The following is a 23,986-nucleotide window of genomic DNA, read 5'->3' as shown; positions in this document are numbered from 1 at the left end:
ATTCACTGAACACATGCTCACAGAGCAGGCCCCATTCTACACGCAGTAATGAGTAAGACATGGCCCCTGCCTGCAGAGAGCCAACAGTCTGGCAGAGAAGACAACGAAACAGCAATTAGAGTAAAATTCCACAGTAAGAATAAAATTGGGAGCTCCTTACCCATAGAGGCCCTGCTTGATGCGCCCCTGCGTCTCTTCCTGAACTCACTCTCTACCACTGGCCACCCGCTCACCATGCTCCAGCCACATGGTTTATCTCACTGTTCCTTGAACAGGCTGATCTTGTTCTGAATTTTAGGGCCTTTGCACTTACTGTACTGCCTGCTTTCATAGCACTCTCTCCAGCTCACTGAAGTCTCTGTTCAAAAGTTACTTCTGCCTAGAGTCTTCCTTCACTACCCACCATCCAAAAGGACCCCTTGTACCCTTCTATGTCAGTATTGGATTAAACCAGGTGCTGGTTGTTGGGTGTCTCCCCATCAGAATGTACACACCATGAAGGCAGAGCTTATCAATCCTGCCCACGGCAGCCTCCCCAGAATGATGTCTGGCAGAAAGCAGGGGTTCAGTACAGATTTACTGACAAATAAGCACAGTGATAAGAGTGCTTCAGCCAGTAAGATAACTCATTCTGGGGATACCAGGGAGGGCTTCCTAGAGGAAGTGACATCTGTTGGGGGAGATAGACAGAGTTTGGGGAAAGGGGTTGCCGTGGAGAGGAGGCAGAGAAAGCCGGGTAAGCTGGCTGCAGAAATCATGTCAAAGAGCTGGGCCAGCAATTTCTGGATTACAAAACCTTGGCTAAAGAGGTGACAAAGAGCACATCCATGCCTGGCCTCCCTCAGCATCTGTGGGACTCTCCCGCTCATCTTGCCTACGGCAGAGCCGCCCTGGAAACCACCCCTCCCTGGAAACCAGAGGGCACTCTGCTCAAGGGCGCCCTCTCGTGGCCAGAGTCCCTAGAATGGCTTGCTCCTCTGGTTCTCCTGTCTGGCCCAATGGCTCCCTTCTCTGATTCTGATTTTCTCCCTTCACTAGAAACCAACGAACAGGTATACGGACCGTCAGACAATCACCTATCCACTGTGGCAAAGTTGGACCTTTGGTAAAACTGGTTAGACTTGGCATTTTACTTTGTTTAAAAGTGGGGGTCAGCATACACTGAGCACGTCCTCTGTTCAGAAGACATTACATGCATTCGTTAACTTAATCCTCACAGTACTGGGGACTGTGACTATCAGTGTCCCCACTGCACAGAAGAGGAAGATGAGGCCCGGAGAGTCGAATGGAACTCAGGTCACCGGGCAGCCTGCTGCATAGCCACGATGAGACTGTGGCCCCCAGCACGTTGAGGGTAGCAGAAAGGCCAGACCCTGGGCAGCTACGCGGAGGCCAGAACAGCACTCGGTACAGTAGAGCCTGCAGCCGCCCCCAGCCCTGAGCCGAGCCGCCTTGGGGCAGGGCCCGGGGTGCCACGGCGGCAGGCAGGCTCAGCCCACCCCACTCCTGTGCAGATGGCCCAGCCCTGCGGCTCGAGCGCGTGGCTGCGTCTCTCAGCCTGCTTCACCATTTATGGTATCTCAGCCTCTGTTTGGCCTTCACAGGCCAGTAAATCCCCACACCGGGAGGGAGTTCTCACCCACATAGGGCTGTCCTCAGAGCAAACCCAAAGGGCTCTGGCAGAGTTCTTGCTGAGGACCTGTTTCTGCTTTAAAACATGTTTGGATAGGCAATCACCCCGGCCTCACTCCTCCCACAGACCTGGGGACATGGAGGACAGCCCCAAAGACCCCTTGATCCTTTGTCTGTGGACCCCCACCTCCAGTAGGGCTATTAGCCCAGCTGGGTCTCTTTAATCCAATCTAAAGCCAGGCAAGTGGGGACAGGCACTGGATTAGCAGGGCCGCTGGCTGAAGCTAGCCAGGAGAGTCTCAGACAGTAGACTCATCCCACGTCATTCTGGCCCTCTCGCCTGTTACTAGACTGTGGGGTAGGCTGTGTGGACCTCCAAGGAGAGTCCCCTGTCGGGAAGGTGAGGGCCGCTGCCAAGGAGAGGAGGCTCAGATCTCTTCTTGTTTCATTACTACAATTTCCCGAGGCCCCTCAAAGAGCCATGAAATGAGATCTGTGAGGATAAAGGGGATAGATAATGACAGCCAGAATTCTGGCTGACAAATTCCCGGGAGTCAGACTCAGGCTCCCACCTGGGTGTGAACAGCTTCCTGAAAGGAAGCAGAGGCCAGGTCCCGAGTGACGACTCCATGCCAGAGAACTTCAGAGATATTGGGGAGGCCAGGGCATGTGCCCTTTCTTGGCAGGGCACCTCACAGAGCCAGCCTCACCATGAGCCCCTTAATCCCTAAGGGGTGACACTGCTGAGCCACTGCTGGGCCCAGACTCTCCCTTTGGGCCAGAGGATGCATGCTCTAGAAAAGGGCCAGGCATGGGAATGAGCACAGGCTTGGGGTCATGAGGATGTGGGTCTGAAAGGCCAGCTCCACTTGCTAGCCTGTGTGCATAGGCAAGTTGCATTAACTTTTTGAGACCTCCAGACCCTTCTGTGTAAAAGAGGGAGAGCACTGCCCTCCCCAGGGCTGCTGAGGTCTAAAGAAGAAAGCATTTAAGGTAGTAACCAGCACATGATTTTCCTCTTGCTCTTTTCAATGAAACCATGTCCTGTGGCCTCCCAGAAGGTGGCTGTTCACGTTACAGGGAGACTCTCCCCATGAGGCCTGAACCCTGGGGGATGGAGAGAAGAGACATGGTCTCCTGACAGTCTGCTGGGAAAACAGAGCACAGCGCACCCGGTTCAAGCACCCAGGCCCCAGTCACACCCAGGAGCTGGGGGCCCAGGCTGGGGTGAGGGTGGGGAGGCAGGCTTACCTGAACACCCTGGCCCTGGGAAGCATTCCCCAGGCACTGTCACCATGCCTGCTGACACCACAGCACAGACAGCTGTGTCTTGAGTGCTGTGGCTCCCCTGATACTTCCTGGGACTAAAGGCTTGGCGAGGATCAATGGATGATCATGATAATCAGATTACTGGACACCATGCTGGTGATGTATGAAAATGAGCCCAGGCTGGTGGGGAGGAGCAGGGGCAGAAGGAAAAGGGGAACAACCTGCAACCCTCTCAAAGCCTCAATACCAGCACTCTGTTACCCAGTAGCCCCCAGCACGGGACGTGGCATTTGTGAGACACCTAAGTCCTAAGGGAGTACGTGAGTACTCCTCCTAAGTCATTTTTCAGTGTGCAAAGTCTTCACACTGGGAGCTTCTTCAGCCAAGGGAGCCCTCGCGTCCTTCCCTTGAATCTTCCCTTAGCCCAGGTCAGGTGAGGTGGTGGGGAATTGGCTTTTGAATATTCATCTGCCCTGGCACACCCCTGTCACTGTGAGGCCATTCTAGAGGCTATTTCCTCCACCTGCCTGCCTTCAGGTGCAGTGCTCTTTCTCCAAAGCAGATGTCTGCAGCAAAGGTGCTTCTAGAGAGGTGCCCAGAGGCTCCTACCATGGACAGTGACCCGGGCGCTGCAGGACACCTGCCCCAAGGTGTTCTTGGCCAGACAGGTGTAGATGCCATCGTCCTCCGGCAGGGCGTCCTGGATGTGGAGCTCGGCCACGCCGGCCTCACAGGAGGAGTGAGCGTACTGGATGGGCTGCTCTGTGGAGGCAAGCACAGGAAGGCTCAGGCCAAGGGGTTTCCAGTGGAGGGGATGTGAGCCCTGTCCTCTGCAGGGCTGCTGTTGTCATGTCGCCACGCTTGCTCAGATCCACCGGGGGCCGATGACATGGCAGGCCCACTCCTAGCCAGCTGGACAGAGGCTTGCAGGTGCCATGGAGGGAGGTGCAGGAGCAAGGCTGGGGCGGGCAGGACTGTGGGGGGAGATTCTGGAGGCACTGAGAATGCAGAAGGGCAAGGGACATAGTTCTGTGCATTTTGTTTAAACAAACAGTCCTTACATCCACATCCTGGACTTCACAGAATTCTGAGCCTGGAAAGAATCTTACAGGGTCATCTGGCCCATAGCCCAGCTTCAGGCACAACAGGCCTCACCCAGACAACATGAGGCTCCTGGCTCCTTTTAGACATCTCCAGAAATAATGACTTCATTCCCACTGCAGATATTCATCAGAATGCAGTTGTGTGACCTCCACCTGATGTTGCAGTTGGGTCCATTTCAGTAAATTTTAGGGTCCATGGAAAAGATAAATATGGGAAACTAAAAATGACTCTAGTCCCTTCTTCTCAGAGTCCCCGCTATAAGATGCTCTTTATTCCGGTCACATAAAGTCCTTCATGGAGATAGAGGCACATGCTATGAACGTCATTGGTTTCCTTAATGCTATATGTTCCTGGGACTTTATCATTCCAGGATGTGAGCTTTCATTTCCAGGGGGAAAAAAAAATCTCATTACTGAATATTCTGGCCTTAGAACAGGAATGTGTCCATTCACCATATAGGAAGCAACTGTCAATTTCTTCCCTTGTCAGGCTCCAGGGTCCTGGTTTGCATTTCATAAAATTGAGGGTGGGCGGTAGGGGAGGGACAAAGTGCAGAAAGAAGTCCTCTCCCTGCAATGCAATGTTTTCTTATGCACATAGCAACACTTTGTGTCTCTGGGACAGTCTGCAGAGACTGCCAAGCAAGCATGCCATAGGGTGGGAGAGAAGAGATTCTGCCCTACCTACTGCACTTCATGAAGGGGGTCAGGATCCTGCTACTGAGATGACTGAACACTACTCTTTGCTTTTTGTGAAAATGACACCCTAAAACCTATCTTCCTTGAGAATACCATTACATTCCATGACTGCCATCAAAGGGCCTCTGCTGTCGAAATGTGCCAATAAAATGTTTGAGACCTCTTTTGTTACTGGGGGGTAACTCATTTTGGCCCTACAAGCGTGGGATGGAATGGTGGCCCCCAGAAAGGAGCTGTTGGCTCAGGGCACTCAGAATTATAGAATTGGGAGACCCAGAACTCTCGGACCCCAAGACTGGGAAGACCAGAGTCAGCAGCCAAGGGAACTTGAGCACGCTCTCCCTCTAGTGGTAATGGTGTGGAAATGCCAAGATTCACCAAGAATAAGAAGGTAGGGTTGCTTTTCCCAGTCCTGAGGGGTGCAGACCAGGGGTCAGCAAACTATTGCTCACAGGCCCAATCTGATCTTCAGCCTGACTTTGTATGGCCTGGAAGCTAAGAATAGTTCTTACATATTTTAAATCGTTGAAAAAAAATCAAAGGTAAAATATTTTGTGATCCGTGAAAATCATATGAAATTCACATTTCAGTGTCCACAAATAAAGTTTTATTGCAACACTGCCATACTTATTCATTTACAACTTGCTTCTGGCTGCTTTTATGCCACAGTAGCACAGTTGAGTAGTTGTGACAGAGGCTGTATGGCCAGCAAAGCTGAAAATATTTACTATCTGGCCCTTTATAGAAAATGTGTCTGGACCTCTGGTCTGGATTCTGAGCCAGATGGAAGTGAAACTCTCTTACTCAGATCCTTGACTAGTCTTTTATGCCCATGTTCTGTTCCAGCTGCAAGGAGGCTGCCTGTTTGTAGTCAGTCACAGGATCCGACAGAAGCTCTGTCCATAGTGAGGAGTGGAGGGAAGGGCGACCTCAATTTTCACTTATTTGTCCAAGAAGATGACACATAGAAAGACTACATGGAACCTTCTCTCACTCACTAGAGATAATTTCTACCACAGCCTAAGCAAACTATACCAACTAGGAAGGTTTATAAGTAACACGTCAACGGGATAAACAACTAGGGGCTATTTGGTGCATAGGTGACAGGTGCCGCTGTCCCTTGAGGGGCATATTCTACCAGCCCTGAAAACTGGCTGAGGTCCCAAACCTTTTGTTCCAGCCCATTTCCTCACCCATAAAGAAGCTGATGCCCAGAGAGGTAAAGTGGGGTGTCCAAGGTCATCTGACCACTCGATGGTAGAGAAGTGCCCTTTGTCTCCTGATGGGCAGGTGCCCCTTCACCCTCCTTGTGGATCCCCAAAGCAGACGCTGCTCAATGGCATCAATGTTATGAAGTGTTGTTAGTTCTAAAATTATATTCCTCCCATAATTTTGGAATTGAAAGGCTTTTTTAAAAAGAGAAGAGTGATAATACGAGATAACCAATTTTTTTCCAAAAGACCTTACCGGGCAAAAACAAACAAACAAAAAGTTGGCATGTCTCTCTAGGACTATACCATTAAAAAAATTACTGGTCTATGAATCCCCAAACCAACTGCCACTAAATAAAAGGTGAGGTTCCATGAGTAACTTCCAGTGTGGTTCACTAATTTAATTTGTTCATTTATTGACTCAACAAATGTTTATTGAGGGTCTACTATGAGCCTGGCCACAAAAATGAACCAAATTGCTTGTGCGCCCATGTACCAGGCACGTTAACTGTTTTGTATTAAGGAACTAACTTAATTTTCACATCTGCCACTCTGGAAGGTAGTTGATGTTATTCCCATGTTGCCGGAGCTCAAGGCTCAGATAGGAATAGTAACTTGTCCAGTGTCCCCAGCCGGACAATAGTAGGCTGTGATCTTTCTGCACCCTGTGACTTCTGTACCCAGCATTTCCTACTTATGCATAGATGGTTCTGAGCAATAAATGGGGGAAAGCCAAGCGAGTATGCAGGCAGGGCCAAAGGGCCCAGAGGGCTGGAGCAGGGGGAACTCACCATTGAGCAGCCAAGTGATTTGGGGGACCGGGATCCCCTGCACTGAGCACTGCAGCACAAAGTCCTGGCCCTCAATGACAGTGCAGTCCTTCAGGACACTGGAGAATGAGGGAGCCACCTCCATCACGGCCAGCTCTGCAAGGGCAAAGAACAGACAGGCCACCTCAGACCACCCTGGCCTGCTCTGGTGACAGACTGCAGTCACCCTGAGCCTCACAGGCAGATGCCTCGCTGCCCCAAACACCCGGAGGGAGCTTCCTTAGGAGCCTGGCTGGACCTTAACCTATCTTCACACTTGGAGGCAGGCAGCACCACAGGTGTGGAGACCTGGACTGGGAGGCAGAGAAAGCGGCAGGGGCTATTTCATGGTCACAGAACGGCCCAGGTCTGGGAGTGCTCAGGACACGGGCCTGTACCCCTTCCCCCAACCCCCGCCCCGCACCTGGGACTCAGGCACCTCCTAGGTTGGCTTCCTTTTGTGTCCTGGAGCATCCACAGAACTTCTTCCCCACTTTCTCGTGCCCCTTCTCTCCTTTAACATATTCTATCAGACCTGCACAATCTTGGGAATATCTTTGTACTTGTAGAGACAACATGCCCACTGGTAAGGACGTTTCAGTTTTAATTACTATTTTTTCCAATTCCAGGACAAAGACTCACGTGTTGTAGTTTTCCAACCTAAGCCGATGGTTCAGGACCACTGGGGGCCTGGGACTATGCATTACTAAGTTCCCTCATGATTCTGATGCATATTCGAGTAGAGAACCACTGAGCTGAACTTTCCAGAAGCCCTCTACATTGGTGAATTGGGGAGCATTTTGTAGTTTGGGGATCTTAACTAAGAGCAATAGGAATAGATAATCTCTTCTACAACTGGAACATGCTGCAGAAACGTCAAGGTGGCTGACAGCTGAGAAGAGGAAATGGGTTTGGTGATTAGACGAGGCCTCAGCAGCGGGGTGGCTCAGTTGGTTCAGTGTCTGTCTTTGGCTCAGGTCATGATCTCACAGCTCGTAAGCCCCGCGTCAGACTGTCCGCCGTCAGTGCAGAGCCTGCTTTGGATCCTCTGTCTCCCTCTCTCTCTGCCCTTTCCTCTCTCTCTCTCTCTCTCTCTCTCTCTCTCTCAAAAATGAACATTAAAAAAAAGCCTCACCAGTGCTTTTCAAGAGAAGCTAGTCCAGGCAGTGGTGAGGGGTAAGCCATATTATACTGCAGGAGTTTAAGGGCAAACACGGGTACTTGAGGGCTTACTATGTGCCAAGTACTTTTCTAGATGTGACTGTGACAGTGCCATGAGGTTGCTATCTTAAGCTCACTTTACAGACCAGGTTAAGCCCAATGGTGAAGACAGGCTTTTTGCCCAGCTACATCCACCCTTCTACCCCCACACCAGAGCTCCCCTACGGGGAGAGAAGGCCGCAGGAGAGCAGCTACAGTCAGAATGATGGTGCATGTGATCTTCACTGCCACTGAGGGAAGGGATGAACAGACTACCTCGAGAGCTGTGGGAAGGCACTTCTATCCCTTTTCCCAGCCAACATCAAATTCCCTCCCAGGGAAATGCCGTAGACAGCCATTGAAAAAATACGGACTTCTTTGTCAGACCAACATGGGTAAGAAATATGCCACCTTTCACAAGGTGTGTGACCTCCAGCAAGTCATTTAGCTTCATTACAGCTTAGTATTCTCATCTAGAAAATGGGTGTGACTACAATGATCTCACGAGACTGTTGGGATAACTGAATGGAATAACAGAGATAAAGCATTTATTTATTTATTTATTTTACATTTATTTTTGAGAGACAGAGACAGAGCACAAGTGGAGGAGGGGCAGAGAGAGAAGGAGACACAGAAACTGAAGCAAGCTCCAGGCTCCGAGCTGTCAGTACAAAGCCAGGTGCCCAAAATCAAAGTCATTAAATCAAAAAAATTTTTAATGCTCATTTACTTACGAGAGAGAGAGAGAGAGAGAGAGAGAGAGAGAGAGAATGAGTGGGGGAGGGGCAGAAAGAGAGGGAGACACAGAATCCGAAGCAGGCTCCAGGCTCCAAGCTGTCAGCACAGAGCCCGACGCGGGGCTCGAACCCACAAACTACGAGATCATGACCTGAGCCGAAGTCGGACACTCAACCGACTGAGCCACCCAGGTGCCCCCAGAGAGAAAGCATTTAGCACAAAGCTAGCACAAATGCTAGCACAAAGCCTGGCACGTTGAGCAGGTCTTTGCGGAGTGTGAGCTGTTGTTATCAAATGGAAGCTGTGCATCAATACTACACCTGCAGCAAGTTTGGGGTGAAAGACAGTGGAGAAATCAAGGAGGAGCTTCAGGGGCCGTCGAGCAGAAGGAAGACTTTCTTTCCTTTTTCAGCATAGGGAAGACCAGAGCATGCTTCTAGGGAGAAGTGAGAGAGACTCTGGATAAAGAGAGGGAGACAGATTGAAGAAATGATGGGAGAGTAAATCATCATTAAATAAGATCTTTGTAGAGAGAGGAAAGGATGGAGAGGGAAGTCCAGGTAAGAGAGACAGACAGCTCTTCTGCAGCAATGGGACAAAAGGGAGAAAGAGGGTGTTGCAAGAGAAGGTGAAAAGACATGTGTCAGGTGACCTGCATGCTGGTGAAGTCATCAGGAATGGTTTTAGACCAGCCAGTGTCTCCAGGAGGAGGGGGAGTCGAGAAGTACTTTTGCAATGACAGCATAAGGGCTTCTAAAATCCACTCCTCCATACAAGTGACAAGGATACTGGCAAACACAGTCAAGTTCAACTTTTTCTGAACTCTGGGCATTAACCAAAGACTTACAACATTCTGAGCAGCATTCATTCAAAAACAAACAGCTGACTGTTGGTAAGAAGAGCCAGCTTTGTGGCGGGCTTAATTCCCATCCCGTTTGCCCCGGGTCTGTGGTAGCTCTGAAGACCACATTCTCTTTCATCCCTACCTGACTGTAAGGAGAATCTTGATGCATAGCTTCCATTTAATAATAATGCTAGTTAACACTCCAACAATGTTGGTTGGCAAAATGATGCTTTTTAACTTCCGGTGGACATGATACCATGTGTCCATCCCATGCATAGAGCCTGGGATGATGAGGCTCAGGCTCTTGCACTTGTGAACTCTATAGGAACTCCCACCTCCAAATGGAACGGATACTATTTCTTATGAAGAAATTCATGAACATAGGAAAAATCCCAATTGAGAAGTAAATCAACTGTATTCATGTAGTGAGAAGTAAGATTACCCCCACCTCTTCCTAAGAATCCCCAGTTTCCCTTCCTTGAGACAAGTCATGGACCCTTCCAGAAATGTTTTATGCACATGTAAGCATCTGTGTGCACATATCTACATAGATTCTTTTCCTTTTGTGCAAATAGCATATGATACACACAGCTCTGCACTTGGCTCTTCTCCCTTACTGGTACATCTTGGACATGCTTCACCATCAGAGCCCACAGATCCGCCATATTTGTTTTACTGGCTGCATGGAATCCTACTGTATGGATGAAGCACTAAGTTCTTTTCTTTTCCTTTCTTTTTTTGGAAACATTTATTATGGCAAATTTCAAACATACACTCTAGTAAAGAGGGCAGTAGAGTGGATTATCATATATCTGTTTCTCAAATTTAATAATTATCAACTTATGGCCAATCTCATATCATTTTTATGCCCACCAGCTCCCACTACACATGGATTATTTCTGAAGAAAATATCAGAAATCATATTATTTCACCAGTAAATAACTCAATTTATATTTCTAAACTACACAGACTTAAAAAAAAACCCCACAAGACCATCATATCTTAAAAATAGCACTAATTCCTTTATATCAAATATCTTGTGGATGCTCAAATTTTCCTTGTGTTCTCATTTAAAAAACATTTTTAAAGGTGTCTCAATCAGGATCCACAGAAAGTCCATGGATTACAACTGTTGATATCTCATGTATCTTTTCATCAAAGTTTCCAATTGGAAATTTTCCTTCCTCCTCTTTTTCTTGCAATTTATTTGTTGAAAAAAATAGGCAAAGGGTATTTGTCCCATAGAACTTCCAACAGCCTGAAATTTGCTGACTCTATCCCTGTGGTTTAATATGTTCCTCAATGGGCTGAGGGTCCCTAAGTAGCATTCAAAATAAGGAGGAAATTTTATAGAGATAGATGGGTGTAAGGATATTTATCACAGTTTTGTTACGACAGTGAAAAAAATGGAAACAACGTAAATAGTCAATGGTAAGAGCAAGCCTAAATCAGATACGCTATTCTATGAAATATCATATGGCTGTTCAAGTCATGTTTTTGAGGTGTGCCCGGATGGCTCAGTCGGTTAAGTGTCTGACTCTTGGTTTCGGCCCAGGTCACAATCTCATGGTTCGTGAGTTTGAGCTCCACGTTTGGGATTCTGTGTCTCCCTCTCTCTCTGCCCCTCCCTCTCTCTTTCTTAAAAATAAGTATGCAAACACTTTTTAAAAATCATGTTTTTGAAGAATATTAAGGTAATATAGAAAGAAATCGTATAGAAAGATGCTTATGTAACATGAACAAATTAGAATAGAAAGCAGTATACAAACAGCACAATGCCAATTTTGTTTTAAAGACATTAAAATACCTTTTAATGTTTCTGAGTCATAAGACCATCTTGTGTTTAAATCCCCCACCGTGAACATGCATAACTTTTATAAACAGATATTTCAGTAAACATAAAAGATGCGGGATCCCACATCATCTCCCATGACTCTAAATGTGTATATTTAGTGAACATTTGGTTCTCTGTGGTTACAAGAATGAGTCATGGCACTCCTTGGACAGCTGAGGAACCCAGAAAAGGGAGCTCTGGGCAGGGCTGGGCATGGGGTGTGGGTATGCTTATTCTGAGGGGACTGTGGCGTGAACTCCTGATCAGGAGTCACGGTCCTGGAGCAATGACTTTGGCTTTGGCATGTGGGTGGGGACGGTGCTTCTGTGGGGTTGTACACCCTGCATGGGGGTGGTAGGGGGCGACACTCCTGTGGTGTAGGAAGCACCCCATGGATGGCCCCACCACGGAAAACCCAGGGTGACTGGAGGAGTGTACTCACGTTTCACCAAGAGAGTCCAGCCACAGGACACCTGGCCTTGGACATTGGAGGCCGTGCAGCTGTAGTTCCCACTGTCCCTGGCCCGCACTCTGAGCAGGCAGAGGTGATGGCATCCGCCTTCCTCATAAACCTCAACGATGCCTTCTCGTCTTCTCACGGGGGCACCTTCCAGGAACCAGGTCACTTCAGGCTTCGGGGTCCCTGAAACTACACGGCCAGGCAAAGGGCATGAGGCTCCCAGAAAGCGTACTGTGCCAGTGGGGCGGGCGGCATGCTGGGCCCATGGGAGGAGCTAGGGCTGGTGTGAGCTGCCCTCCCACTGAAGAGGCCCTTACCCCTCACCCTGCACTGTGCAGGAGTAAACATCTCAAGATGGAGGCAGGGTCCTTGGGGAGGACAGACATAGGATGACAAGCCAGGTCTCCAGATCAGCCAAAGCCAGCAGAAGGGAGAAAAGAGGAGCCCCTGTGGCTTGTTTTTTGATGGTGATATTGATGACGGGTTTTCCCCTCTAGAGTGGTAAGAATTAGGGCACAGGGCCGAGGCCCTATCCAACAACTAACATCGGGCCACTGCTGGGTGTTTCTCCAGAACAAGGCACATTACTAGACTGAGTCCTTCCTGAGGGAAGACCCCTGTGAGGTGGCTTCTGGGCCAGGCGGGAGGGAGTAGCCACCCAGGGGCTACATTGGTGAGGTGGGGTGGGGCAGTGACCTTCTTCAGCTCTACTCACCCTCACATCGGAACTTGACTATTTGATCTTCAATGACTTCCTGGCTTTGGGGCTTGCTTTCAAATTTGGGGAATGTGTAATCCCTCCGGCTCTCCATGGGGATTTTCCTGGTAGCAACCTTGCTCACAACCTCCTGGCTTCCCAGGCCAGAATGCCTGGTGGGGAGGGTGGCCGGAGGAGGGGCAGCTGGCCTCTCCCCGTCTTCTCCAGAAGGAGAGAGGGCGCCTGAGGCCAGTGCTCTTGGTTCCGGCTGGACTTTTGCGGCCTGCAGGGTGATGGTGCTGGAAGTCTTCTGCAGGATGGGGCTGCTCAGTGCTTTCCTAGGTGGGTCCCCAGACGGCTCCAGCTTGGACTCCCGCAGGGGCTGAGGATGGCTACCTGTAGCCCAGGTCGGGGAGCCACCTCTCTGGGTGCCGGAGCAGTTTTTTCTTTCAGCTGCAGGCTCCAGGCTGCCCAGTTTCGGCCCCTGCGTCGCTCCATTGGTCACTTCCTTCCTGATATCTGATTTGGCTGCCTTTGTTCCTCTCACAAATGACCTGTGTGGTGGTGGTTTGGCAGGGGGAGGGGCGGGCAATGGGGAGGGAGGAGGAGAAATAGAATGATCATCTGGTTACTCACAAACACTACTCTTCACGGGATCATGAAAGCCTACCAATTAAGACAGAGTACAGGCAAAGGTCTCTCTCTGCAGCTTTCTCAGCTTCCCAACCCAGAAGGCAAGCAGTCATTCCTGACACTTCCCTGCCCCTCATCCCAATCCAGAATCCTGTCTGCACTTATCCAATCAGCCTTTTTTCTCCCCCTCCACCCAAGTGCCACCCTAGTTCCCACCACACAACTGGCTCCCCCTTGTCCCCGCTGGCCCCCTCTGATCCATTTGGTTCTCTGCATCCATTTTGGATTCTGCATGAGAAGCACAGCCGATCTTTGCTTCACTGAGCTTCTCAAGATGGCCCATGTGAGCCGGCTCCCGCTGCCTCCTGGACCTCACAAGACTATCTTCGACGCCTACCATGCTACAGCCACACACGTGCTCTTGCGGCTCCCCTCCGTACCACCCCTCTCCTGAGAATGCTCCCTCCCTGAGCTTTTCCTCTTCTGGTTAACACCACCCTTCAAGGGCCTGAGCTCAATGTCAAGTGTTCAGGATGGGCTTCTCTGAACCTCTAATCTAAATTAGCGCTGCTCATTACCCTTCCTCAGATGCACGGCAGCTGGTAACTATGGCAGCTCCGCTGAAAGCCCCTTCTCTCCACCAGATGTCTGCCCACCCTGCAGACCCAGCGTCTAGCCCCGGGCCTCACGCATGGACAAGGAAGCTCCTGATGAAGACGTGCTACATGGGCGAGTGGATTCTGCCTGGCACAGCACCCTTCCTAATGACTGCTAACTGGTAAAGGCATTGGCCAGACTCTGGGAAAGATGACAGCATTGTGTCTTCAAGAGTCTCACTACGATGGCAAGCCTACTACAGAACCTGTATGGCCTACTGCAACAGGAGAATGAGACCAAACACAACCATGTCCCCCAACAGTCAGTTCTCCCTCCTATATGACGACTCGGAAGTTCGAGGCATTTCTCCATTACAACCTCTTTTCTTGCAGGGCATCCCAAGATGGAAACAACGACTACAAGCCTAGACATACCTATTGGCATTGTCCAAACCTGGAAAAAGGGAGAGGGGTAGACTGTTAGTGGAATATTACAGGTACCGAGAGGAGAAAGTGATAAGACAACACTGTTTTTCATTTCTTATGGAGTGTTCACGTCCCCAGCTCCCACTCTGCCCCTCACCTCCACTCCTACCTCCCTCACTCCCTCAGCTTCCCGGTCCTGAACTACTCAGGTGGATCTGATGAGCTCCTCTGAGCCCTCCCCTGAGACAATGTCAACATTTCCAGGGCTTCCCTGGGCCATCTGTGGTGGCCTCAGTGGCCATACTCTGTGCCACGGGACCTGTCCTGTTCACTAGCCACAGAAGGAAACCAATTATGGGACAAACAAAAATAAACATCTGAAAAGTTCAAACCCAAACAGTTTAACTTACATATGGCCCTAGAAAACAAACTTCCCAAAGTGACCAGTTTTCACAAATACTTGCTTTAAAAATATACAGGGATGGGGCGCCTGCGTGGCTCAGTCAGTTAAGCATCCAACAGCTCAGGTCATGATCTTGAGGTCTGTGAGTTTGAGCTCTGCGTCCAGCTCTGTGCTGACAAGCTAAGAGCTTGGAGCCTGCTCTGGATTCTGGGTCTCCCTCTCTCTCTGCCCCTCCCCCGCTCATACTCTGTCTCTGTCTCTCAAAAATAAACATTGAAAAAAAAATACAGTCAGTTCTTCAAAGAGAAAAAAATACCATATATTTTTTCCTGCCACATTGTTTTTTTAAAATTTTATTTTGGAAAATTTCAAAACATACACTAGTAGAGAGGATATAACAAACTCAGAAAGCCATCACTCAGATTTAAAAAATAGTGACATTTTACCAGTCTTTCTTATCCCTCTTTGTTTTGGTTTTTAGAGGAATTTCTTCTGGGAGTATTTTTTAATAAGTTTATTTATTTTGAGAGAGAGGGAGACAGAGAGAGAACCAGAAGGGGAAGGGCAGAGAAAGAGGGGGACAGAGGATCTGAAGGGGGTTCTGCTCTGACAGCAGAGAGCCCGATATGGGGCTCAAACTCATGACCCATGAGATTATGACTTGAGCCGAAGTTGGACGCTTAACCGACTGAGCCACCCAGGTTCCCCCGGGAGTATTTTAAAATATATCCCAGGCAACGTATCATTTTGCCATTAAGAATCTGAGAAGGGAGCAGTTCTTTAATTCAGTGCTAGGGCAAGTAGAGGGAGTGGTTAAATCACTCTTCTCAATGTCCAACAGTGAGTCTCCATCCCATGGTGAGCTGTAAAGTCTACTTCTTTCAGGACCAGGACTTTCGATAGTATAGGATGGAATAGAGAATACCAGCACATACTGTACATAGTACAACTCGGGATTGTTTTATGAAACTTGTTTCAGTTTGATATGTTTATATATATATATATTATGTCCTGGGTTGCAACGTAGAACTCTCTGTGAGTTGAGAAAAACACCTGAGACATCAATGGTGAAGACGGCAAGGAGGAATCGTTTCTGAGACAGGAAGAGGAGATTGAAGGTCATTTCTCTCCCTGACCCCCCAAATCCCACCTTGCTCAAGGTTCCCACTCTGCGGAGTGATGCCAATCCCCTTCCCTGCCCACACTCCTGCTTCCACAGGCTGGATGTGGCGGAGCCAAGGGGAATGCAAAGAGGAGACATATTCAAAGAGATTTCCTAGGGAGAACTGACAGGGGCTGATGCCTACAGCAAGGAGGAGGCAAGAGTCAAAGGAGATGCTGAAATGCCCAGCCCGGGTGAGAAGGAAAAGCAGAATCCAGGGGTAGAAAGAGTTAAGTTGAGGGAAGACTTGAAGAGAAGGACAGAGTAGATGATAAGTTAAATCTTAGGCAGGTTAAAGTTGAGGTGATGGTGAGACATGAGCAATGTCGACTTTTCCAGTGGCAATTAGAGATACAAAAAGGAGTCTGAGCAAGAAGAAAAGGCTGCAGACACAGGCGTGGGGCACAGTGCAGTGACTAAGTTCAAGATCTCGCCCCTAGGGAAGGCATGGGTATGTGGGCGGGTCAGTGTCACACAGATCTGTAATGAACAGCAGCTCCTTCTAGGAGGGGCCTTCTGCACTGGCCCGCCCACCAGTCGATACCTTGGATAGAAAGCTCGGCCGACATGGAGGCCTTCCCCGACCCATTCACCACCATGCACGTGTACACTCCCACATCATCTCGGCTGACCTCATGGATTTCCAGAACTTGTACTCCATTCTTCTCAGACATAGATACACGGGCACTTGGCTTCAGGGGAACATCTCCCTGTGGATGGGCAGAGGGTAGTTTGGTCAGAGAAACCTGTTTACCTTTTGGCACTATCCTACCTCCTGCCAGTCCCGGGGGGACAGACGCCAGGCACAGGCAGAACCCTTTGCTCTGGGCTCTGTCAATGTGCTCAGAGAGGAGTCCTTGGACAATCCAAGGGTCCTGACTTGAGGTCTATGTGTGTGGTGCGGCATCAGGTCCAGCTTAGAGCAGGCATATGGAAGTTGTTCCAAAGGAGCCCTAGTTCCAAAGGAGCCTAGGACATCCTACATTCCTCACTTTGGTTCTTCTCTGCCTCCCTCTCCTTTATTCTTTTTCCAGGGTCAGTCCAGGAGAATTAGGAAATAGCTAAAAGTGTCCCATCACTCATTTTCATCCAGGAGTTCCATCTATGAAAGCGACTCTCGCAGGCCTTGACCCCAAATGTTCCCCACATCTCCTCAAGGCCCTGTTCCCCCTCTCCTCTGCTCTGCCTTCACCTTGTCCAGCCCTGAATGAAATACTCCAGACAGTACTTTGAGATAGGTGGGATCATCTCTGCCTCACAGATAAGGAGACCAGGGTTCCAAGAGACAAATGACTTGCCCAGCATCACATGTTTCATGAATGACGGAGCTGTGGCTTGAAACCTAGTCTCATGACTTCAAATTCCACTCTGTTGACATGGTCATGTCTGTACTGACTCAGAAGTTTAATGCTGTTTGGGGAGTATATGGATTATAGGACATTGATGGCTGAGTAACAGAGGCAGAGTGTGCAAATAGGGGCAAGAAGAAGCATGACTACTGACCTACAGAGAACCCTAGAGAACGACTGGAGTTGAAACAGAAGGAACTGATTGGAAAGACAGACTCCTGTCGGTCCAAGGGTCTAACCCTCCACATTCAGGGTCCCCAGGCCTGGGCCAGAGTTGGGGCAGATAAAACCTCACCTTGAGCCACGTGACCTGGGGTTGGGGCCGGCCAGTGATCTTGCAGGAGAACCGTCCCATCTGTCCCTCTTTGACTACGGCTCGACCCAGCTTGGTAGCAAACTTCGGTGGGCACTCTCCCCAGATGCTGGGACGGGTCTCCACCGCGGGGGCTGCAAATCTGTCCCTGGAAAGAAATCAGCAGAGTGCAGTAGCAATTCAGATATTCTCTCTGCCCTCCACCCACGTCACTTAAGTTGGGTCAGATACCAGCAAAGGGCAACCTTCCCAATTTCGTGCCTCAAACACATTTCTCATGTACCCTCTGGAAAAGTCTGTGGCACCAAAGCCTATTTCCTCTACCTCCTGAACATCCAACCAGACTTTATATAAGAGCCTCCCTTGAAGTAAGGTATACCTGAATTCTACTGAGCTCTGGCCAAAACCTGGGTTTTGGCCAACAGACTGCAAGCAGAAGTGACGTTTGCCACCTCTCAGCTCAACCCACAAAAACCTCCTGTGAGATTCTCCACACTCTCTCTCTAGATGCAGAAGATCCAAGAGAAGCTCCAAGGCCAAGAGATGATGGAACCATAAGAAGGGAGGAGCCTGGGTCCTTGAAAGATGATGGCAAGGTTTTCCACCTGTTCAAGAATATCTAAGTGGACTTTGCTTGAGTAAAAAAAAAAAAATCAACTTTCCCTGCATTAAGCCATTAAAGTTTAGGGGCTTGTCTGTTATAGAAGCAACTGTTACTTATCTTTACCAATACAGGTTTACTTTCCATAAGAGGTGTCACATATTGATTGCCTCTTCTAGGTCTGCTTGCTTACATCTTCTGACTATTGCCTTGATTGTCAGTGATCTCTGCAGACTATGGCCACTTCTTCCTCAGCATTTAGCAGTTGAACCAGTCAAAGGGGCTATCCACAGGCATTGTGTGAGGGCCACCTCACATCCCTGTAGGCTCCTGTATTAAGTTATTATAGCCCAGGATGTCTAAGAATACTCACACCCTAGACCTGGTTCTGCCAGGTCAGCAGGAAAAGCCAATCTGGCCCTTCCCTTGGTTTGAATATTCCACAACTTACCCCAAGGTTTTGGAAACAACAGGCTGACTGTGCTTCTTCACAAAGGTCCCTGCAAGTAGAAAACAAAGAGAGAGAGGCTTGAAGAGTCGGGTCTGAGCCACCAACTCAGAGTAATGAAAGTCAGAAGAGTCAACAACAGGGGTGGGGATGGGATACTGACAGAAACAGTTCACCCTGACTGGGCCTGTCCTGGGCCAGGCACTATGGTGGGCACTTGACATAACATCATTTAAGGAGGCTGGTACTACATTATCCTTCTATGTTTTAAACAGATGAGAAAAAAGAGATTTAGAAAAGTTAAGTTGCTCGCCCAAGTCACAGAGCCAGTAATAGTGCAGAAATGCATCCAGGTGTGCCTGTTGTAGAACACTCAACCATTCTGCTGAACTATCCCATGCCACTGGACCTTCTACTTAGGGGATTATCTGTGGCGATCCAGGGCCTCTCCAGAAGATGAGCCTGTTGAAGGGAAGGAGATGCACACGCATCTCTCGCACTAGATCTATTCACATTTGATACAATCAACATTGCCACCAGCACCTCACCAGAATCTGCATCAGCAGCACCGTGGATACTACAGGTCCTGGGTAAGGTGGACAGGAAGCAGTTAAATAGCAAACCCAGTCAGGCAGCTGCTACTGGGGTGGGACAACTCCTAATGTGACCAGGAAGTGACCTTAAAGTGGTGGGGTGTTTTTCAGGAATATGGAGGTTTGGGAAAGGAGGACATTTCCGAGACGGTGATCAGCCTGGAAGTTGTTCTCTTTTTGCCACAACCGGGGAATGTTTATAAAACCCTGCCCAAGGCACACATAGAAGGTGTGGAAGTCATTCCCTGAATATCAGCAGGCAGCTGCAATGGGAAATCTGCAGGGTGTTTACTGGAAAAGGGGTAAACTTCCTTAAATTCTAGCACTGATCACATCTGTAGGAAGGCACAGGAACACGGGAACGGAGACTGCGTATTTCCCTTGGCCATATCAGGTTTACGGATGAATGAACCTTCGTGGAAAAGGATTAACAGCTAACACCAGCATCACATGTAAGTTATGGTTCCAGTGGATTGTCAATTATTGTACATGTATTTCTGTTTAACAAAACTATTCAGTGAATTGTGTATAGTTTTCATTCCATAATGTGGGTTTGGTTCTTGCCATTCAATAGTCTATTCAAGGTTAAAAGAACTTCTAAGCAGATAAAAGGAGAAACTTGTTCTGGGAGGACCCAACTGACAATTGCAATCAAGATGCTGGGGCCCCTCAGACACCTTTGGAGGAAGGGCAAACCATTCAGTCCTTTTTGAAGGTATTGGAGCGAATAAGAATCATAAGCTCTAAAGAGACTCTGGTCTTAGACCAGCACCTTCCTTCCTGTGCCTCCAAATCAAAGGAAATGATGCTAAAAGTAGAAAAGAAAGTTTACAAAGCTTTTCATTTCAGTCTTCTTGGTAACAGTAAAAATTAGAAACTATAAATGTCACACAGTAGGAAGATAATAAGTGGTTAAGTAAAGTGTACAACTGAACATCTTATTCTGCCATAAAATTATGTTTAAGAATATACGACACATGCAGAAATACATTGCAGTATTTTATCATTTGCTCTTCGGAATACTTCACTTGGGTGGGCTGTGATCCTCTGTACTCTAATGAACTCATCCTGACTACTGTCTTGCCAGACACAATGGATAATTCTGTTCCCCATCACTCAGGTGCTCAACAGCATTTGACATGGGGCTATTCCACTCCCAAGTACATGCTCCTCCAGACCCTCTGGCTTTTGCCAGGTGCCTACTCTTCGTCAACCACCTTCTCTGTTCCACCTTTGCACGTGGGAGGGCCCGCATGGCTGAGTGGGTCCTAGTTCTGCACTGCTGATTCTCCCTCCCTACCCCTCCCCCACCACAGGAAGTTTTCGATATCATTTATAAGCTGATGACTCCCAAACCATATCCCCACCAGAACTTCTTCTTTTTTAATTTTTTTAATGTTTATTTATTTTTGAGACAGTGAGAGACGGAGTATGAGTGGAGGAAGGAAAGAGAGAGGGAGACACAGAGTCCGAAGCAGGCTCCAGGCTCTAAGCTGTCAGCACAGAGCCCCATGTGGGGTTCGAACCCATAGACTGTGAGGTCATGACCTGAGCCAAAGTCAGACACTTAACCAACTGAGCGACCCAGGCGACCCTCCCCACCAGAACTTCTTATTCATTCATCAGAAGTATCCAGAACAGTGCCCAAATCCTTGTAGGATTCAAATTCTTGTAAAATAAATGAACTTTATGGAAAGAGAGAGAGAGAGAGCATCCTACAATATTATGAACTCAATGTGATCTTAACTAGGAAAAAATAAAGTATCCAAGCACAGGAAAACAACCAGAAGAAAATACATCAAAATATTATTAATAGTAATTATTTTTGGGTGGGAGGACTATGAGTAATTTATTCAGCTATATTTTTTGAAACCTATAAATATAATGGTAAAGAAAAAACAAAATGTAATCTAGTTACCAAAAATAAGGGGGCGAAGAAAAGAAGGGGCAGATGAAGAAAGAAAGCCAAAAAAGGAAAAAGATTCTGCTACCCCAACAGAAGACTACTATCGGCTAACACCATGGTATTAGCCACATACCCAATTGCTGAGACACCCTCTGAAAAATATCTATGTACCATTCACTGCCCTCATCATGCTACTGTATCACTCATTTCATCTCGGAGCAAAGATTTGATAAAAGTTAGACTGATTATCTGATGAATGGATATGCAGAATGTGGTCTATTCCTATAATGGAATATTATTCAGCCATACAGAGGAATACAGTACTGGTACATGTTACTACACGGATGAACTCCGAGGAAATTCGCCAAGTGAAAAAAGCCAGACTCAAAAAAATATATGTGATTCCATTTATATGAAATGTTCAGAAGAGGCAAATGGATAGGGACAATGCACATTAGTGGCTCTCCAGGGCCTGGGGGAGGCAGATGGGAGTAACTGCTCAGTGGGGATGCTAGGGGCGGGGGGATGGGAGGTCTCTGTTCAGGATGATGAATAGTTTTAAAACTAGATGGTGGTGGGGTGCCTGGGTGGCTCAGTTGGTTGAGCGTCGGACTTCGGCTCAGGTCATGATCTCACAGTTCATGAGTTCCAGCCCTGTGTCGTGCTCTGAGCTGCAGCTCAAAGCCTGGAGCCTGCTTTGGAATCTGTCTCTCTCTCTCTCTGCTCCTCCCCTGCTCTCTCTCTCTCTCTCTCTCAAGAATAAATAAACATTAAAAAAAACTAAAACTAGATGGTGGTGACAGTAGCACAATATGGTGAATGTACTTACTGCCACTGAATTGTACACTTTAAAATGATGAAAATGGTAAACTGATGTGTATTTTAACCACAATAAAAAAAATAGACTAAGCATTTTTAAGACTCTCGGGAGCTAAACATCTTAATCCAAAGGCTAAAATTCCTGTATTACTTAAAAAAAAATAGAGCAAAAATATGGCACTGCCTAAAAGAACAGCAAAAGAATGCTGTCTGGAGGAACTTTTATATCAGGGTGAGAGCAGTTTATGGTATGATCCAAAGGTAACACACCAAGCAGGCAGCTAGAAATGGAATGGAGTGCTTATTTTAACGTGAGTTAACACTGGAGAGTGGACATCAAAACCAAAAGAGAATGTGGGCTAAAATAACCAACAAGGTCTATTTATAGGCAAAAATTTGAAGTTGCAAGTTGTCAGATAAGGCAAAATTAATTTTGTGAAAGTATGAAAATCTGGCAGAACAGTAAGGCTAGGGAAGAAAATAAGTGGAAAGGGGATTAGGATGGAAATGCCAAAAATAGAAGAGTAGGTTAAGAGAACTGGTGAAGACAGGATCGAGTTAGTGAGGGGGGAAGAAAAGGCCAAGGCACTGAAAATATTGAACCAGTTCTCTTAGATTTTTCAAGGACGAGTAAAAGAGAACGCTGGCAGGTTTTAGGAGTGAAAAGTTCAACAGTGGAGGGAACAAGGGTTTTTTTGCTAAAGGACACATAAAGACCGGGTTGAGACAGAGAATGCTACCGACAAGGGGAGTAATGTGATCAAGATGGCAAGGAGAAGTGATGCTTCCAAAATACGTGATGATTTAACTATCACCCAGACAGGGACTCTCTGCACTGGAAGTGACATAAGTAATAATTCTGCCAGGACAACAAAAGTAAACCAGGATTGTTCTAGGCAAACCAGGGAGCAGATGCCCTACTTTGCAGGCAACCTCAGAGTGGATTTTAAGGACTGCTTAAACCAGTGTTGTTGTTGTTTTGAAGTTATTTATTTATTCATTTACAGACGAGGGGAGGGGCAGAGAGAGAGGGAGAGAGAGAATCCCAGGCAGGCTCCACGCTGTCAGTGCAAAGCCCGACACTGGGCTCATCTCACAAACCATGAGATCATGACCTGAGCCAAAATCAAGAGTCGGATGCTGAACTGACTCGGCCACCCAAGTGCCCTCAAACAGTGGTTTTTATCAGAAAAAAATGCCCATTTTTTATAACAGATATTTAGTAATGCCCCCTGTGCCATCCTGAATCAAAGTTTACTGCTAACTCCCATATTTCATCTCAAGAAGAAAATAAATATAAACCCCCAACTAAAATATTAAGGGAAAATAAATTATAATGATACCGATTTCAATATGTAAATGTCCAACCATGACTATTTCAGTATATAAATGCTCAGGTGCACTAGAAGACACGATGAGGTCAGATGCTCACACCGACTCATGGGCATATTTGGATTTAAAAGCAAATGATGTAGAAAAGCACTGTTCGAGCAGTCCAGGAAAATGAAAGGACACAGGTAAACAGGTGGACAACTGAAAAATAAAAGAGTTGAAGAAAGAATTATTTCTCAATAAACAGAGAAAAAAATAAAAAGAAAAATGCTAATATAGCCTAAAGAAAGGTAGTGTTAGGATAAATGGCAGAGCAGAAATGTTATATACAAAAAAAAAAAAAAAAAAAAAAAAGCATGAAATGACCTTAAAGGAAGATAACAAAGCAAGACAGGTTACAGAGCACTGGGGTAGAGAAAATGAAAAACACAAGACTGTGTATGTGTGTGTGTGCATGTGCTCATGTGTGTGTGTGGTGTACGTGCTTGTGTGTATGGTGTCACTAACTCTCTCCCCTTTCCTCCCGTCCTCATCTTCGGAATCCCAATCTGTGCCTAAATCTGACTCGTTCCTCCAGGACTCGCCCAAGTCTGTCCTCCAAGAAGACATCGCAGACTATTTTAGCCTCCAGGGGTCTCATTCTCCTCTGAGTTTACAAAGCCCATGTGCCGATTATTGGGCAAATAAACCCGTGCTGCCTTGGCTGGAGTTCTGCTTTGACTTAGCTTTTAATGAGCCTAGGTCCTATCTGACCAACCAGCTTCCTGCAGAAAGGGTCCGACAAAGTACTCTGTCTCCCACATGGCACCGCACAAAGTCAGCACCTCATAAATACACCCACATGTTGAATCATAACTGCAATATAATAATGAAATGTGAGGTCAAGAAAGTCAGTCTCTTGAGAGCAAT

The 23,986-nt window shown here is 47.6% G+C and overlaps 1 protein-coding gene across 1 annotated transcript in view; it reads right to left on the bottom strand.

The window, feature by feature from the left end:
* The window catches only part of MYLK (myosin light chain kinase), a 179,846-nt gene that overhangs the window by 105,490 nt on the left and 50,370 nt on the right, over positions 1-23,986 (bottom strand). Inside the window, 8 exon segments of the mRNA XM_030330671.2 lie at positions 3,511-3,663; positions 6,706-6,840; positions 11,782-11,988; positions 12,515-13,050; positions 14,161-14,179; positions 16,261-16,426; positions 17,361-17,526; positions 18,431-18,479. Coding sequence (XP_030186531.1) covers positions 3,511-3,663; positions 6,706-6,840; positions 11,782-11,988; positions 12,515-13,050; positions 14,161-14,179; positions 16,261-16,426; positions 17,361-17,526; positions 18,431-18,479 — 1,431 coding nt within the window.

The sequence above is a fragment of the Lynx canadensis genome, chromosome C2 (assembly GCF_007474595.2).
Source record: "Lynx canadensis isolate LIC74 chromosome C2, mLynCan4.pri.v2, whole genome shotgun sequence".
Taxonomy (NCBI): domain Eukaryota; kingdom Metazoa; phylum Chordata; class Mammalia; order Carnivora; family Felidae; genus Lynx; species Lynx canadensis.
Note: the sequence above shows the minus strand (reverse complement) of the source record. Positions and strands in the feature narration are given on the sequence as shown.